Genomic DNA, 17,911 nt, shown 5'->3' with positions numbered 1-17,911 from the left:
TGCTCGTTCCAAGGAGATCATAGTTGATGCATCGAAAAAAATATTGTCTTGTAATTTTTTTTTTATTTTTTTGCATTAAAATGAAAAAAAAGTGGTCAGAAATGGTTTTTAATCGTATTTTTTACCGTTGTACATAAAAAATGGCATAGGGTTTTTACAATAAAATTTTGAAAATACTCAAAATTTCCACAAAACTACTTACAAATGTATAAAAAAATTCCCGATCGTTTGATACCCATAAAGCATAAGCATAAGCATAGGTGCCCACCCGCAGTTGCTACTCCGTTATTGACCAGGACCTCCAGAAGTTACATCCACGAGCCGTGGAAGATAAGTGGGAGCTATCTTTCCTCGCTTCGCAACTTCTCAAAGGCCCCTATCATGCTGATCAATACCGGCGCCGGCCACGACCAGTGGTAGGGTCACGGGGAAGTGGATGGGAATGTTAGTCCGATACTTGAGTGATAGAGACCGCCCAATCGACTGCATCTCCGACAAAGTATCACATGAGTTTTGAGGGGGTTAGTAGATGGGTATGAGGTCAGGATTCACGAGTGGCAGTGATGTGACCATGAGCATTTTGTTTATCGGTTGAAAATTTTAAATCTTAGGCAGCCGGATGCGGAAAGATAGATAATTGATTATTTAAAAAGTTTTTTTTTTTTATTGAACGCGTGCCAGCCGAGCAGTAGTGCTATGGGCTGGGCTTATCAGTATATTTTTACAATTTAGATAACGCGAGCAAATTTCAAAAATAGTAAATAAATGACGCTTTACTCCTCATAAAATCGATCGATGCCAGTTGGAATAAATTTTTACGATCATTTACGATGAAAATTATCGCGAAAAGAACAGGACTGCGCGTCCCCTGAAGCACTGCACTTATGATGTCCAATAAGTTATAATAACCAATCACCCCATGCACACAAACAGCGACATAAAAGAAATGAAAATGAGCATGCAAAAACAAGACAGCGCGTCCGCGTGGTCAGCGCACTAATGATGCCATTATTTAATTATAATAACCACTCACCCAAGCACACAAGCAGCGAAATAAAAGAAATGAAAATGAGCATGCAAAAGCAAGACAGCGCGTCCGCGTGGTCAGCGCATTAATGATGCCATTATTTAATTATAATAACCACTCACCCAAGCACACAAGCAGCGACATAAAAGAAATGAAAATGAGCATGCAAAAACAAGACAGCGCGTCCGCGTGGTCAGCGCACTAATGATGCCATTATTTAATTATAATAACCACTCACCCAAGCACACAAGCCATTCCCGATTGTTTGATACCCATATTGTAAAAACTGAAATTTTGAGTATTTTTTTTTCGAAAATATGTAGTTTTGTGAAAATTTTGTGTATTTTCATTTTTTAATAACTTTTGAAATGTATGAAAAAATTCTGATCGTTTGATACCCATATTGTAAAAACTGAAATTTTGAGTATTTTTTTCGAAAATACGTAGTTTTGTGAAAATTTTGAGTAATTAAAAAAATGTTTTTATTACATTCGAAATGTATGAAAAAATCCCGATCGTTTGATAACCACTCAGTTTTGAGTGTTTTTTTTTCAAAAATATGAAGTTTTGTGAAAATTTTGAGTATTTTAAAAAAAATGTTATTACATTCGAAATGTATGAAAAAATCCTGATCGTTTGATGCACATATTATAAAAACTGAAATTATGAGTATTTTTTTCGAAAATACGTAGCTTTGTGAAAATTTTGAATGTTTAAAAAATATTTAACATTCAAAATGTATGAAAAATACTGATAATTTGATGCCGATATTGCAATAACAATATATTTTTGGTTTCCTTAGAGAAAAAATGTATTTTGAAAATACAGGAAAAATACGTATCTTTGTGAAAATTTTCATGAAATTATAATTTCAATGGATAGCTGACATCATCCCGATTACAAAACACTATAATTTTTAATGTTTGCATGATTTTTCATACGATAATAGCCAATGTCTCCCATACAGCCAAAATCCCATAAGCTCTGTGCCTCGGTTATGCACGCCTCGGTTTTGCATCCCCCATATGCGGTGCTAAACCGGGCCATGTCTGTATATGCTTAACGACCAAAAACAAGAACAAACAAACAAGCGTAAAATTGGGTTAGATTTGCTAGAGCGAACACCCTCTCCCACTCAAAAAGCTACGTGGTTTTGAATGAGCCTTAGTCTCATTGGAACGAGCTTTTAAACAAGATACTTTCTGTCAAGAAGCACAGAGATTCAAGTTTTTCAAAATCAATTTTCAAGTCCATCTTTTTGAATAAGCTTAGCTGTTGTAACAAAATAAGTTATCTAAACCAAATAAGTCATTGTAAATGTACTTCATCATCTGCCCACTCAGAGCATGGAATTGATCTGCCTTGTTCCGGCGGGCACGAAAGCGCGTAACACCGGTAACATCAGCTTGTCCCGGGGCAGAACCGCTCCCAGAAGCGGTTACTCTACACAGCTAAAAAAGTAGTAATCAAGCTGCGTGTAAAAGGCCTGGGTGTAAAATAAATATTGCATTATTTTATGCAATTTTATGTGATTTTACACTCTGAAATATATAGCCCAGCAGTATGGGAAACCTACTTGACCGAAATGTCAAGCTCATATATGCGTTTATCCTTACAGCTTTCCATCGGTCTGGTGGCCGAGTGGGCTAAGGCGCCAGTCCTTACTGTTGGTGCTGGGTTTGAATCCCGTCGGTTGCAACTTTTTTTTTGTTTTTGTAAAAATTGTACATGCGGTGTGTAATATTAAGTGTTTATTTTGACGAAGGTGATGTGCATGCTTTTGCATGCGATTTTACCATCGGATTTTTTGCTGTGTAGCGTACGAACCTCCCCAACTAGGAGGGAACGTTGTATCGGATGATGCAACTCAATTCTGCTCCTTGAGGTTCTTTCTCCGCGCGATACAGCCACGAGAATTCGCCGTGTTATTTCCACCACAGTTCGCGCACTTGACGTCCGCTCTGTGCTGTTGGGTGCTTTCAAATGCTGTCCGAGCATTTGACGGCGGTTTTTCATGTAGGAAAGTTTCGCCACATTGAAATTCAGTTTGTTCAGTGTAATCACTTGCACTGACTTTTTGCCAATTTTATGACAATATTTGAGGCATTCCGTCTAATTTCTGCACAATGTAACCGTGAATTTCCCATCAAATTTATCGTGAAAATCTCCGGTCGTCGGTACTGGCTCAGCTCGCAGAATCTCACACTAATCGTCATCGCTTTCTCCAACATTTTGCTTCGCTCTCGTGCTCTCCTCGCGAGCTCCAAGCTGTTAGTCGTCGGATTCAGACATATCGAGCTCTCGTGCGAGCAGCCAGCGTTCAGTCCGAGACCAGCGCGCGAGCGAGCACCTACTTTTGGGGGGGGACTCCTCAACAAAAAAAAAAAAAACGACGGAGTGTGAGGGTGTGTGAGTGTGAGTGGAAGCAAAAGAAAGAAGGAAGGAAGGAGGAAAAAAAAGAGTGTGCTCTAGGCAGTGTGAAGAAAAGAAGGTCCGAGCATTTTTTTTTCGTTTCTTCTCTCCCAGTGCAGAAATATGTGCCGCAAGTGAAATCGTGAAATCGTGAATGCGTTTTTTCGTGCGGGTCTGACCTCTGAGCAACACGGGGGAACACATTAGGAAGGATACCAGGAGGAGGGCACTTGCGGTCAAACGTCGAGGAAGATATCCAAGAGACGTGTCGAGGCGCGGAGAGGGAGAGGAAGACGGAGAGAAGAATCTATACCCCAATTTTTGTGATATAAAATTCGACGAGGGTCTTTTTTTCTACTTTGGCGATATTTGTTTGACGCGAAAGTCGAAGAAATTCGAGTCCACGGGGCGCGCGTGAGGAGTCGTGAAGAATCTCGCGTGAATCAGCACACACATCACATCAAGGCTGATCTAGTGATCTATGGCCACACTGGTGGGGTGGTTGAGGTGGTGGTGAGGAGCGTGCACGGTGGAAAACAGCAACAACAAGCACGACCTACTGCGTGCGTGCGTGCGTGTGTGTGGATCAATATCGATTTCGTGAATCCCGTCACAAACCGTGTACGAGGGGAAGAAACGCGTGAGGACGACCCGTGCCACGGACAGGCTGCACCATGTTTACGGGTACGCTGCGCCTGAAGATCTGCGAGGCGTGCGGTCTGCGACCCACGGACTTCCAGACGCGCCACACGATGACATTTGGCCGACTCGGGGACCAGCAGCTCATCGATCCGTATGTCTCGATAGACGTCGACCAGAACTTCATAGGTAATGAGGGCGAACCGTCCCCCCACATTCTTCGAAACCAACCTGTAACCCACCCCATTGGATAACTGGGGAGACCCCAAAAGTTGCATAATTGAGGACACACGCACCGTGACCCCGCGGAACGCACAGCACAGGCCTTGAGGACGAAATTTTCCGCTGAACAACCCCCCGGCCATGTCCACCCCAAAGTTCAACTCCAAGTTGGCCATGGAAAAATCGCCTCCTTCGCTGGCGCGGAGGAAAATGTCTTCCCCGCAGCTTTTTGCCCCGTGTATATTGACATTTCGAAATCACGGCGCTGCTGCTGCTGTGGTAGTGGGAAATGAAAATGGCTGCCAGCCAGGAGGAAAATGGAAAATTCAATGAAGCGGGGGGATGAACCCCCCTTTCCGTTCCCCAGGTGGAGCTCGGGGGGATGAAATTTTCTCGCACCCGTTTAATGACCCCCTTCGAGACATTTGCAGGGACCCCAAGTGACCTCCACCACCGAGTGGTGGAATCGGTCCAGGGATTTCCCCCCATCATCCTCCCCCTTCATGGTGCATGTGCGTGCAAAAATTACGGGAAAAATCCTCCTTTTGGAAAAGTCAGCCAGCCTGCTACAATCATCCAATTTTGCTGGTTCAGAGAGAGAGAGAGTGAGAGTGAAGCAGATGTGAGAACGGGAGAACATTTGCAGAGAGTGAGAGAGAGTTGGTGGGACAGACACGCACGTGTGCGTGAAAAGCTGAGCAATTCTCTACGAAATCGGTCTTTTTTCTTCAATTTTAATTTTTGTATTTTTTAATCCGGCTGAAACTTTTTTGGTGCCTTCGGTATGCCCAAAGAAGCCATTTTGCATCATTAGTTTGTCCATATAATTTTCCATACAAATTCGGCAGCTGTCCATACAAAAATGATGTATGAAAATTCAAAAATCTGTATCTTTTGAAGGAATTTTTTGATCGATTTGGTGTCTTCGGCAAAGTTGTAGGTATGGATACGGACTACACTGGAAAAAATAATACACGGTAAAAAAAAATTTGGTGATTTTTTTATTTAACTTTTTATCACTAAAACTTGATTTACAAAAAAACACTATTTTTAATTTTTTTTATTTTTTGATATGTTTTAGAAGACATAAAATGCCAACTTTTCAGAAATTTCCAGGTTGTGCAAAAAATCACTGACCGAGTTATGAATTTTTTAATCAATACTGATTTTTTCAAAAAATCGAAATTTTGGTCGTAAAAATTTTTCAACTTCATTTTTCGATGTAAAATCAAATTTGCAATCAAAAAGTACTTTACTAAAATTTTGATAAAGTGCACCGTTTTCAAGTTATAGCCATATTTAAGTGACTTTTTTGAAAATAGTCGCAGTTTTTCATTTTTTTAAATTAGTGCACATGTTTGCCCAGTTTTGAAAAAAATATTTTTGAAAAGCTGAGAAAATTCTCTATATTTTGCTTATTCGGACTTTATTGATACGACCTTTAGTTGCTGAGATATTGCAATGCAAAGGTTTATTTTCAATTTCAATTCGGTTTTATTGGTGAATAATCAAGATACAATGAGTTATTTTGAAGTGCATAACAGAGTTTTGGAGTTCCTTACAGCTGTGTGTTGCATCATAATCCATCTAGGAACAATTATTTCTTTAACTAAGGCACTAGCAAGAGTAAGAAAAAACTATAAAAAAAAACTTACAGAAATTGCAAAGGAAAGGGAATAGAGGAAGAGAAAGCTTAATACTAGATCACAGAAAATTTATCCTTTGTAGATGTGTTTGATCATCAGTTCCCCAAGGGCCAGGAATTGTTCTGCCTTGTTCCGGCAGCTCCGAAACCGCGTCATCATCTCCCCCGCGAGAGCAAAGAACTCCGGCAGGGTGAAGAGATCTTCCCCGGTGACTTCTTGCTGGGCCGTACTGCCGCTACCGGCAGCGACCACGCTGGCGAACGAACGCCCCCAACCAGGAGGGAACGCTGAGTTTTCCGCTGGAACCGTACGCTGTCCAGCTGCAGGAACGGCTGCGCTCGTACTTCGCTGAGGAGGGTGGGACGCTTTCTTTTTTCTCTTTTCCTGCTCCTCGAGGTAGACCTTGCGCGCGACGCATCCGCGGTAATTGCCGGTATGGTTGCCGTCACAGTTCGCGCACTTTACGCGCGGCTTGGTTTGTTCTGCCTTGTCCCCCAAGTCCGCCTTTCGTGGCAGTGCGCACGCCTCCGAGAGGTGTGACTCACCGCACTTCACGCAGCGGGGCCGGAGGTTGCAGTTCCGCGAGCCGTGGCCGAATTTCTGGCAACGGTGGCATTGCGCTACGTCCGTCGGGTTCTTGGTGTAAAACCGCCAGTTTACCCAAAAACCGTCCAACGTTTTAGTCCGCCGCAGGTCTTGGATCTTGACGGTGCCGCGGTCGAAGTACAACAGGTACAGTGTGTGTGTACCTGTTACCGTTGTCTTGCGCGAGAGCACTTTAATCTCCCGCGGTTTTATTCCGGCGTCCGAAAGGTGACCCTTCAGGTCGGAGATCGGACGGTCTTGATAACCCTGTAAGACGACCTTAACAGGGGGCTTCTCGGGGTTGAATGTGTAGAAGTTGAAGTTGCTACGCTTCAATTCTTCAAACACCAGGTCGAAATTCTTTTTGGTCAGTGTGATCACTTGCACTGCCGACTTACCGATTTTCAGACAATATCCGAGGCCTTCCAGCAACTCGTCAACATCGTCCGCTAACGTGTCCAAAACAAAAATTGGAGGTGGTCTACGTTCCGCTGGAGAGTTGTTCTTTTTTGACGTCGGCACTTTTTTCCGTGCACGACCATCATCTTCGTCGTCGTCGTCGGTAGTGCTGCTACCGTCAGAGTTGTTATTTTCTTCGTCGTCGCTCAGCATCTGGAACTCGTTCCTGATGGGGATGTTGGCGGATGTTGATGTGCCACTGGTCGTGGCACCGGAAGTACCGGAACGGGTTCGCACTGGTGATCTTGGGACATATCCAGGATGTAGTAACTTTTTGTCGATGCCTTCAGCGCTGACGCTCCCCTGCGCGATGGCGGCCGACACGGCGTTGGTTTGTTTACCTTTTTGCACACGGCCGGTAGACGAACTTCGCGGGTTTTTCGAGGCCGCACTCGAACTGCCACGGCCACGGCCGGCCTTTGGCATGCTGGAGAAGCAAACTCGCGGGTAACCACAATCAATTACGGCGAAAAAAATCGAAAAAACGATGGAGCACTGAGCACTAGCTGCATGCTCTCGTGCGTACACGGAGGGAGCTGATGCAAAGGTTTAAAAACAGGAAAATTGATGTTTTCTAAGTTTCACCCAAACAACCCACCATTTTCTATCGTCAATATCTCAGCAACTAATGGTCCGATTTTCAATGTTAATATATGAAACAATTGTGAAATTTTCCGATCTTTTCGAAAAAAATATTTTTGGAATTTTCAAATCAAGACAAACATTTTAAAAGGGCGTAATATTGAATGTTTGGCCTTTGTGAAATGTTAGTCTTGATTTGAAAATTCCAAAAATATTTTTTTCGAAGAGATCGGAAAATTTCACAAATGTTTCATATATTAACATTGAAAATCGGACCATTAGTTGCTGAGATATTGACGATAGAAAATGGTGGGTTGTTTGGGTGAAACTTAGAAAACATCAATTTTCCTGTTTTTAAACCTTTGCATTGCAATATCTCAGCAACTAAAGGTCGTATCAATAAAGTCCAAATAAGCAAAATATAGAGAATTTTCTCAGCTTTTCAAAAATATTTTTTTCAAAACTGGGCAAACATGTGCACTAATTTAAAAAAATGAAAAACTGCGACTATTTTCAAAAAAGTCACTTAAATATGGCTATAACTTGAAAACGGTGCACTTTATCAAAATTTCAGTAAAGTACTTTTTGATTGCAAATTTGATTTTACATCGAAAAATGAAGTTGAAAAATTTTTACGACCAAAATTTCGATTTTTTGAAAAAATCAGTATTGATTAAAAAATTCATAACTCGGTCAGTGATTTTTTGCACAACCTGGAAATTTCTGAAAAGTTGGCATTTTATGCCTTCTAAAACATATCAAAAAATAAAAAAAATTAAAAATAGTGTTTTTTTTGTAAATCAAGTTTTAGTGATAAAAAGTTAAATAAAAAAATCACCAAATTTTTTTTACCGTGTATTATTTTTTTCCAGTGTAGTCCGTATCCATACCTACAACTTTGCCGAAGACACCAAATCGATCAAAAAATTCCTTCAAAAGATACAGATTTTTGAATTTTCATACATCATTTTTGTATGGACAGCTGCCGAATTTGTATGGAAAATTATATGGACAAACTAATGATGCAAAATGGCTTCTTTGGGCATACCGAAGGCACCAAAAAAGTTTCAGTCGGATTAAAAAATACAAAAAAAATCGAATGACCGAAATCCTAGAGAACTGCTCAGCTGATGATGACTTACACGCGCGTAAGCGTTGTGCCTGGAATTGTGGGGGGGAAACATTGTGGGTGGAAGAGTGGGGGGCACGAGGGCACTACTAACAAGTGTGGCGAGCTCCACATTTATGCACACACACACACACACACTCTCTCTTTCGCTCTCGTGCAATTTTCTCTCCGGTCCAAGTTGTGTGTAAGAGTTCTGGGTGGAAAAGCAAAACAATCCATTCTTGGTTTAAATCGGCCACGGTTGTGCGGTGGTTGTGGTGAATGAGCGTTTAAATGTGGAGCTGTCAAGTTGTTTTCTTTATTTTTATTCTTATTTTTCGATAATGTCTAATAACTTTTATTTATCTATCAACGCAGAAAAAGAATGCAATAGTACAATTTCATTTTTTGATTTGGATGAAAGTCTATGCCATCATTAGTTTTTTCTACAAGTATCCATACAATTTTGGGAGCTGGTCATACAAAATGGGTATGTAAATGTATTAAATTCTGTTTTTTTTAAGGGATTTTCTGACCGATTTGGTGTCTTCAGCAAAATTGTAGGTTATGGTTAGGACTTTTTCGGAAAAAAATAATTGAATGTAAAAAAAATACGATTTTTGTTATGAAACGCAGAAAAGTTGCAAATAAAGATTAACATGGGACTGATAACGGGTTGTTCGAATATTACGTCCAGAGATTCTCAGGATTTCAGAATTTCAGATTTTGGAATAAAAAGTTTCTGTTTACTATTTAATTTTTGTTTAAATCAAAAAAAAAGTTTGTGAAGATGTTGTCAACATTCTGAGTTAAAACACACGAATTTTACTCCCACTTTTAAATGCATTTTCTACAGAAAAACATTTTATATTTTTTTTTATTACTTTATACTCATGAGAATATGACTTTTGAAGCTTGCAACAGTAATTTGTAGTACATTTCTCGGATTAGTTTTCAAAAAGCCGTAATAGCCATTGGTAAACAAAGCCCTTTTTGCAACGGTACTCGACCTTCTTGCGAAAAAAACAATTCCAAAAATGCTTGAGATTGTTCATCTAAACGTCCTTCAAGTGCTCTACGTTAAAGATCAATGAAATTTTGCTTCAATTTGGAGAAAAATAAAAATTTGTGTCAGAGGTCACGGTGGATTTTACGGCTTTTTTAAATCAAAAAAATCAAACCATCCACATTAACGACCCCCGGGTCTTTTGTGGTCTCTATTGCAAGTTTCTGCTCGAACCTAGGAGTCCGAAGGCTTGAATGGGGAGAGCACCCAAACCTCTTTCTACTCCAAAGAACCTTCCACCCCAGTGTTTGAACTGACGACCTTCAGATTGCGAGTCCAACCGCCGCCATCGATTCCACCGGAGTAGGCTTGGTTTGGTGTGTTGTTTGTACTTATGGCATGAAGACGACTCCTACACCTGGAATGACTTAACGGCCTAACAACCAAGGCCGGGACCGACATTTTACTTCCTCATCCGATGGAAGGTTGCAGCAGATGGGAATCGAACCCAGAATCATCCGCTTACAAAGCGGACAGCGTAACCATTCGGCCACGCACTGGCTTTTTGAAAACTCACCCGAGATTTTCGATTTTAAATGGAGCCTAACATTTCAAAAGGGCACATAACTTTTGTAAACCATAGTGTATCCCTTTCACTCAAATGACAGTTAACATATGGTGTGAAAGGGACACACTCATGTTTAAAAAAGTTATTAGCCCTAATGAAATGGCAAGCACGAAATCATGTTTTGTATCCATGTTCCTGGTTCATATTTGATTATGGAAATATCATATTTACTCATAAAAATTCAATAATAACCTTAACAATCTCAAATCTGCAAAAAAAATCGGTTGTATCAGCTAAATAAGAGCAGACACCTGATACTTGTACACACCAATTATGTAATAATCTTTTAATTCATGTTGAAACATATTTTATTTTGGTTTTATGTTTTAAATTTCTGAATAAATCACACAAATTCAAAAATTCAGTTAAAACATTATTTTCAAAATGTTTAAATGATTTGCAACCTACAACAAAGTTGTTTCTTGCCTTATTTTGCACATTTTAATGAATAAATGACACACAGAAAAAAATAATGTAAATTTGGAAGCTTTAATTTTGGAAGGTTGAATATTACCTCTGTTATGATGTAATTTTACCTCAATTTAGACTGAAAAAGTGACATTACACCAGAAAAGTGGTAAAATTACACATTTCCAGAGGTAAAATTACACCTTTTTTCTGACATAAAAGATGTACCCCTTCCCAGATGTAATATTACCATGATTTTTTTTCTGTGCACATAAAACACATAATTTGACAAGTTCCCAAAGCTGTTATTTAAAAGTTTGCAATAAAAAATTAAGAAATTTAGAACAAAAAACTTAAAAAATAGATATCTCATAAATTTCTCGATGAATCATATTGCTCTTAAAATCATTGGAAAGCTGAGAAAATTTCCTATAAGACACATTTGAAAGTGGCGATGACTATTTTTTCCTGAAAAGTTTGTTCTAGAAAACACGCCGTTTTTCCAATATTGCATCACCGCCATCTTGGATTTTAAAATTCTAAAATTTGTTAGCATAGTTCAGGGGTCATACCTATGCTCAGCAATCAAAAATAAGACAGCCAAAAAAAAATATTTTCGTAATTCGGTTATCCGAAGTGAAATTTTTCCGAGGCCTTCGGATAATCTAGTCAGGACTGTATACTTTTTAGTTTGGCAATTTCAAAACGAAATCTTTACAGCTGAGCCCAAATAGATAGCTAAAAACGAATCAAAGTTTTCTGATTATGTGTTACGATTATCCGATGTTTCGATTATCCGTTTGTATAAGACTTCGGATAACCGAATCACAAACAAAAAAAAATAACAACCGTCATTTTGGCCGTCATCTTGGATTAAAAAATTCTATATCTTTTTAGGGTAGTTTAGGGGTCATACTTAAGCTCAACAATCAAAAATAAGAGAACGAAAAAAAAATTGTTCGTGATTCGATTATCCCAAGTAAAATTTTTCCAAGGCCTTCGGATAATCGAGTCTGAACTGTATCCAATATGGTGCCGTAGAAATCTGAGAATTTGTATTTGGTAAATGTATCACTACAGGCAAACAGCTCTGTTAAGCTCTGCTCAAATATGATTAATATATATATATTTATAAAAATAAGAAAACAATTCCGTTATTCGATTATCCGCATTTCCTCGAAGAACTTTAGATAAACCAAGATAACCGGTCCCTCGGAACATCGAGTAGGGACTGTTTCTTGGGAAAATAGGTTTTGGCATTAATTTGATGGCCTGCTCCGGTGGAGTCGCTGGACTAACAATCCAAAGGTCGTCAGTTCGAATCCTGGGGTGGAAGGTTCCTTGGAGTAAAAAGAGGTTTGGTTGCTTTCTCCATCAAAGCCTTTGGACTCCTGAATTCTGGCAGCAAAGATCACAAAAGACCTGTGGGTCATTTAAGTGGATGGTTGTTAAAAAGGAAAGTTCAATATTTCCACTTTTATGATGATTTAGATTAAAAAAGTGGCATTATCACGAAAAAGCGGTAAATTTACACTTTTTTAGGTCCAAAATTACACATATTTTCTGACATAAATGATGTACTTATTCCCAGATGATAAATTACCATGATTTTTTTACTGTGTACTTTAATGGTGCAGCTCCTGAAATATGTTTTACATCAATCATCAATACTTTTTTAGGAAAAAAAAAATCATCAAAACTTATGAATGCTAATCAATACTTTGTATTAAATGCATTATTTGCACATAAACAAATTTATCAAAAACAACTGTTTGTTCAATACTTTAGATAACCATTGCACAGTGGGCGAAACCGGACCCAATTTTTTGTCTAATCTTTCCGAAAAAAATATTTTGAACATTTGAAAACGTCCAAAAATGTTTTAATAGCGGAATCGGGGTTAAATGGACCCTAGATGATTTTGCGGTGCAAGTGGTTATCTTTACTGGATTTCAGGGACATTTTCACAAAAGTTAAATGCATTTTGGATGGCCGCATAAAGCCTCCGCTCTAAATACAGAGCGATTCCAAGAAAAATTGTTGAAAAATTGGGAATCTAATCTAATCTAATCGATCACAAGCGCAGCCAGTCCGAAGAAAGCATCCGGGAAGAACATAAGGTTAGATTACGCCTTAGGTTCTTTCTTGTCATTGTTAATGATTGCAGTACTATCGAGAACCCCCGAAATATATTACACTCACTAAAGCGGCCCGGCCTACTGCGTTGCATTAACCGCAAGAGACAGATTCTATGAACGGAACCCACATTTCATGGAATCATCAGGGGAAGAAGAAGAAGTGGGGACATACCGTACCAACCACTTCGAGTTATTTATAGAATATGGTGTGTGGTGTGTGTAGGGGAATCGTTGGGAGAGGGATTGTTGTATTATTTAGTAAATGACTTTGTGACATTATTTCACCACTACGGATTAATTCGCTCAAGGGGTGTCAACCCCTTGGTTGCCGAGTGGCTAGAGCATCTGATTACCAAACCAAAGGTGTGAGTTCGAATCCCACCTGATTCCATGCGTTTGTTGTTCATATTCAAAGTTCAATTATAGTCAAATAATTTCAAGGAGGACCGGTCGGGAATCGAACTCGGAACCTTCAGCTTATGAGGTGGGAGCCGTAGCCATTAAGCCACGGGCCGGTCCAAAATTGTTGAAAAATTGGGAATGGAAGCAAAACGGACCTTTTTGCCGTTCCGTTTAGTGGTCAATCGATTCCACAGATTTTTTACATGCATAAGAGACACTAGTTTTCATATATGGGAACCAGCCGAATTTAATTAAGTGCGATTTTGGGTCCGATTTCGCCCACTGTGCACTTCTTTTAACTTTGCAAAAATTTCGAGCAAAGAAAAAGTTGACTTCTTATTTGCAACGCTATTTTGACCAGAGAAAATTGTACAAGAAGTCAGTGGTAGTACCTGCAGTTGTTTTTCGTGTAGTTGAATGTTATTTGCGTCCCACGAGCCGTCAGATTGAAAACGAAAAGTGCAGTTCAGCTTTCAAAAGACAGAACGATCCGGATTCCACCTGGAAACTTTCTTAACGGAAGTAAACACTCTTTGTGCGATTCTGTAAGAAGGGAACTTTCACTTTATTGTTTTTGAAATAAACAAGCCATCAAACATCGGAGTCATGTATCCAAGTATCCTTTCAATTTCAGGAATTAACAGGAATTTAAATCTATTAGTTTTCAAAACAAAACAATGTTTTAACAGAACTTTACTAATCACTGTAACAACTTTTTATAAAAGATTATTTTCCCTTGCTAAGAATGTTACCATGTTCCTAAAATTCTGAAAAAAAAATTCGTCGACCCAAGTAGGCAGGTACTACCGGAATGCTTAACCGTGCTGCTGCGTCGCCAAGTGCCGTCCATTGGCGCGCCCTTAGTGGTTTGGACCAATTAAAAAAAGCACGAGACTTGGTAAACCAAGTGGGGAAAAAGGCTAGAGGGGATGGGCAGGTGGTGCTGTCAAATTAGCACGCTTCTTCAATGAAATTTCCCACGTCCTCTGCGCTGGACGAGTAGTGGGAGAACCGTCAAACAGAGTTGATTTGAACGATTTTTTTTTAAAGTTGTTTTAGGAGGCTTCCACAAGTTTAATCCGTGATAATGCTCCGTGTATTTGATATAATCAGTCACAATTGTATCACAAAGCGCAACAAAAGTGTTATCTCTGCAGAGGTTAACAATTGTGGTGGCAAAACCGAGTGTCCTCTACACCGGACAAGCCCCTCTCATCTTTTGCAAGAGGAAGAAAGGGATCAACCTCGGGGTACACCTCGGGCAGTTTGTGTATACTCTCTGGTACACGTTGTAGGCGTTTAGTATCAACCGGTGCGCGTGTTGTTGAGCTGCTGGCTGGCAATCGTGTTGGGGCTGCTGACTGACTGGTTGGCATACCTAACCCTTGACCTTTGTGGATGTATGCAATGTGCACTTACTTCAATGATGGCACTAGACTAGAGGTGGAAAACTTGAAAGGGGTATAGCCATCCAGCAGCGGGAGTTTGTCAACACATCATAACCAAACAAGGGACGCTGCATGATTCCGATCGCTATCCGGGTTTTGTTTTCAACAGTAATGCGATGTAGTTTGAGAGAAATCACCATAGATTTCATGGCCGCTCCTCAGTCTACAAGGCAATCCATTTTTAAAGCATCTAAAAAGAATTAATTTCATGACAGCTAAAATTGTACAAACTATTCCGCATTTTTTTGCCGATTTCACTGTTATTCACAAAATCAAAAAAAAGTTTCATCTTTTCCGCATCAAAGTTTACTATTCTCTTTGATCTCAGCTGTTCTTCTGAAATGTTCATCACAAAATCTAATTAAATTTTAGGTATTTTTTGGGCATTTCCGTCTTTCAAATACAGTAATCCTACATATTCGGAACACCCACAAATTAGGAACACTTTTGTGGTGAATTGCAAAATGCAACTTTTCTGTCGTCTCTGCTATTTTTAGGACCTTCATTTGGACATTCTCTTGCTACTTCACTAACAAAAATAGTACTTTTTGAACAAAAAACCTCATTTCAAGACTATTTTATCCAGAGCAGCAAAACGCTGCCTCCAAATCCTCCAATTTCAATCTGGTTACGCAATATTTTTGTAAGTAGTTTTACAAAAAATTTCAAGTATTTAATTTTCATTTTTTTTTTCTTAGTATTTAAGAGGAGTGATAAAATGGGTGATTTTATTTTTTAAACAAAGTGTAGATATTACGGTAGATATAATGATAAATAAAAGAACTTTCAAATTCTGAGAAATTATTTTATTTACGCGGAAAAAAATCAATTCTCAAAATCGTGAATTAAATTCACGAAAGCGAGAACCACGAAGGAATATATTTACGTTTGTAGTGCAAATGCACCATTCTCATGACTAAATTCCTTCGTGGTTCTCAAATTCGTGAACTTAATTCACGATTACGAGAATTGATTTTTTTTCTGTGTACCCTTCGATTTCAATAAATGTTCAATGAATTATGGTCTGCCTGAATCAGATACGTAACCCAAATGTCATAAGTTCGAATCCCGATGGAGATGGTTTCTTAGTGCAAAATATGTTTGACTTATATGTTAATATGGAATACCTTCTTTTGCTAACTTTACAGTGTTCTTGTTAGTCAATTTTGAACGTTTTATAACTAATTTCCAAAAAAAAATCTGTGAAATTACTTCAATGAGATAGGTTTTGCAGAAAAAAATGATTCGCGTAATCTCGAAAACTATACATCCAAAGCAAAAAAAAGGTATCAAAACCTGTCATAGTCATTTGTTTCAAAAATGTTACCTTTTATAATAGATTTTGCAGCAAGCTCTTATAGCAATTTTGCCCGTGTTTACACTAGAGAACCTCAAATTATTAGAGAACGGAAATCTCAAAGTAAAAGTACTAATTGAAGCATAAAAACTGTCAAAATTTAGTTTGAAGTAGACGTTTCGATGGGGGAATAGTGAAAAAATGACAACGCTATCTCCTTATGACGCGGTGGTAACATGTTGAATTACCAACCAATATATTGCTGGTTCGATCCTCGTTTCAAGAAGTTTATTTTTGTTGTCTTGACGGCAAAAACATCCTAGCGAGGAAAAAAAGTTTAACTGAAAAGTCAAATTCTAATGGTGTTTTCCGGAATAGAGTCCTAATGCCCTATGTCAGATTTAATGTATCGTACACCGGGATGACATTGATAAGATTTCAATTCATTTTTGGAATATTTTTCAACTGATAAGAGTTTTCTCAAAATTATTATTTTAAAAACATGTGCTGGGGTAGGCCACACAAAGTCCATGCACTATTGTCGAAAAAAACGTTTTTTCAACAGTGTTTAAAAAATAGTTACGTTAAAAATTCTTAGTTTGCATAGAACTAGCTCAATCATGTTAATTGGAGATAATCTACACTTCAATCTAAACAAGGATGACAGTTTTTAAATAGCTTAAATGAAATTAAAATAAGTTTGTTTTGTTCTTTATTGTGCATCGGATTTAAAATGAACTACAATGTAATTCAAATTAAATAAGTCTTATATAAATTTATTTCTTTTTTATTTGACATGACGAGAAAAGCTAGAAAAATATCTTTGAAAATAACTTTAAAAAACAAGAGACGACAACAAATAAAATGTCACCAGTCAATGTAAAAGTTTAGATATGTTTTGAATTTCATGTTTTATATAATAAAAGTTTATGCAACAAGTGACAAAAAGATTTTTTTTTTTCATTTATCGGATAGATCTAGATTACTTTTTCAAAATGTTCTATGTAGATAGGAAACTCTTGGCGGATTGGTTTTTTGAAAAAAAGTAATCTAGAAATACGACAATTGCTGGAAATAAAAGTTTTACAACATTGTTTGCAATCCCGAGTAAACGCCTTTTGAATGGAATTTTGCAAACATCCATGTGTTAAATAAATTGACCGTTAAAATTAAAAAAAAAACTTATTGATACTGTTGCTGAAAAGTTCAACATTCACAAAAAAAACTTTTGCATAAAACATATTTTAAAAATTATCTTTAAGTTACTACCGCCATCTAGGAAAAAAACAGGAATACAATCTGAATAGGTAAGGGACTATCCATAAATCACGTCGACACTTTAAGGGGGGGGGGTATGAAGATTGTTCACGATTTACACAAAAAGGGGGGAGTAACAGATTCTCAAAAAAGTGTCCACATGGTTTATGGATGGTCCCTAAGGAGATTTTAGAGCAATAAATTTTAAAATCTGTGTTCTGTGAAATTGTTTGGTTCTGTTCCTGTTTTAACCAAAGTCATTCAAAACATCATGCAAAAAAATGGATAAATAGGTGTCTTGTCCTAATTTGCCCCACATGCCACCCAAGTAGCACACTTTATTCGCCAAGAGATTTCCGAACTGCTTGTTGAACTCGTTTACTATGTTTTCCCAACGTCCCTGAGGACTCTTAAACGCTGGAAAAAGCGCACGTTTTTCTGTTGTTGAACATCTCTTCATCCGTCAGAAATGTGCGTGGTTTAAGTTAGTTTTGCATCATTGCATAGAGAACGTTTGTTAAACATGTCATAAGAACTCTTGACTATAAGATTCTGAATTGGGTTTGGTGAACGTTGTTAGAACCTTTTAACAACATCCTGCCTTTAAGATTCAGAAGTGAGTTAGGAAAACGTTTTGAGAACCGTCC

General features: G+C 38.4%; 1 protein-coding gene across 2 annotated transcripts in view; it reads left to right on the top strand.

Moving 5' to 3' along the window:
- Positions 1-3,379: 3,379 nt before the first annotated feature.
- LOC120413782 (protein kinase C) overlaps positions 3,380-17,911 on the top strand; it is a 49,055-nt gene continuing 34,523 nt past the window's right edge. The window contains exon 1 of one of the 2 annotated variants that reach the window (XM_039574726.2): positions 3,380-4,267. In XM_039574726.2, the coding sequence (XP_039430660.1) occupies positions 4,114-4,267 (154 nt within the window). In that variant the 5' untranslated portion in view covers positions 3,380-4,113. The remainder of the gene's footprint in view (positions 4,268-17,911) is intronic. The other variant, XM_039574727.2, reaches the window with a different exon arrangement.

This window comes from Culex pipiens, chromosome 3 (assembly GCF_016801865.2).
Source record: "Culex pipiens pallens isolate TS chromosome 3, TS_CPP_V2, whole genome shotgun sequence".
Taxonomy (NCBI): domain Eukaryota; kingdom Metazoa; phylum Arthropoda; class Insecta; order Diptera; family Culicidae; genus Culex; species Culex pipiens.
This window is presented reverse-complemented; position numbering and strand designations above follow the sequence as displayed.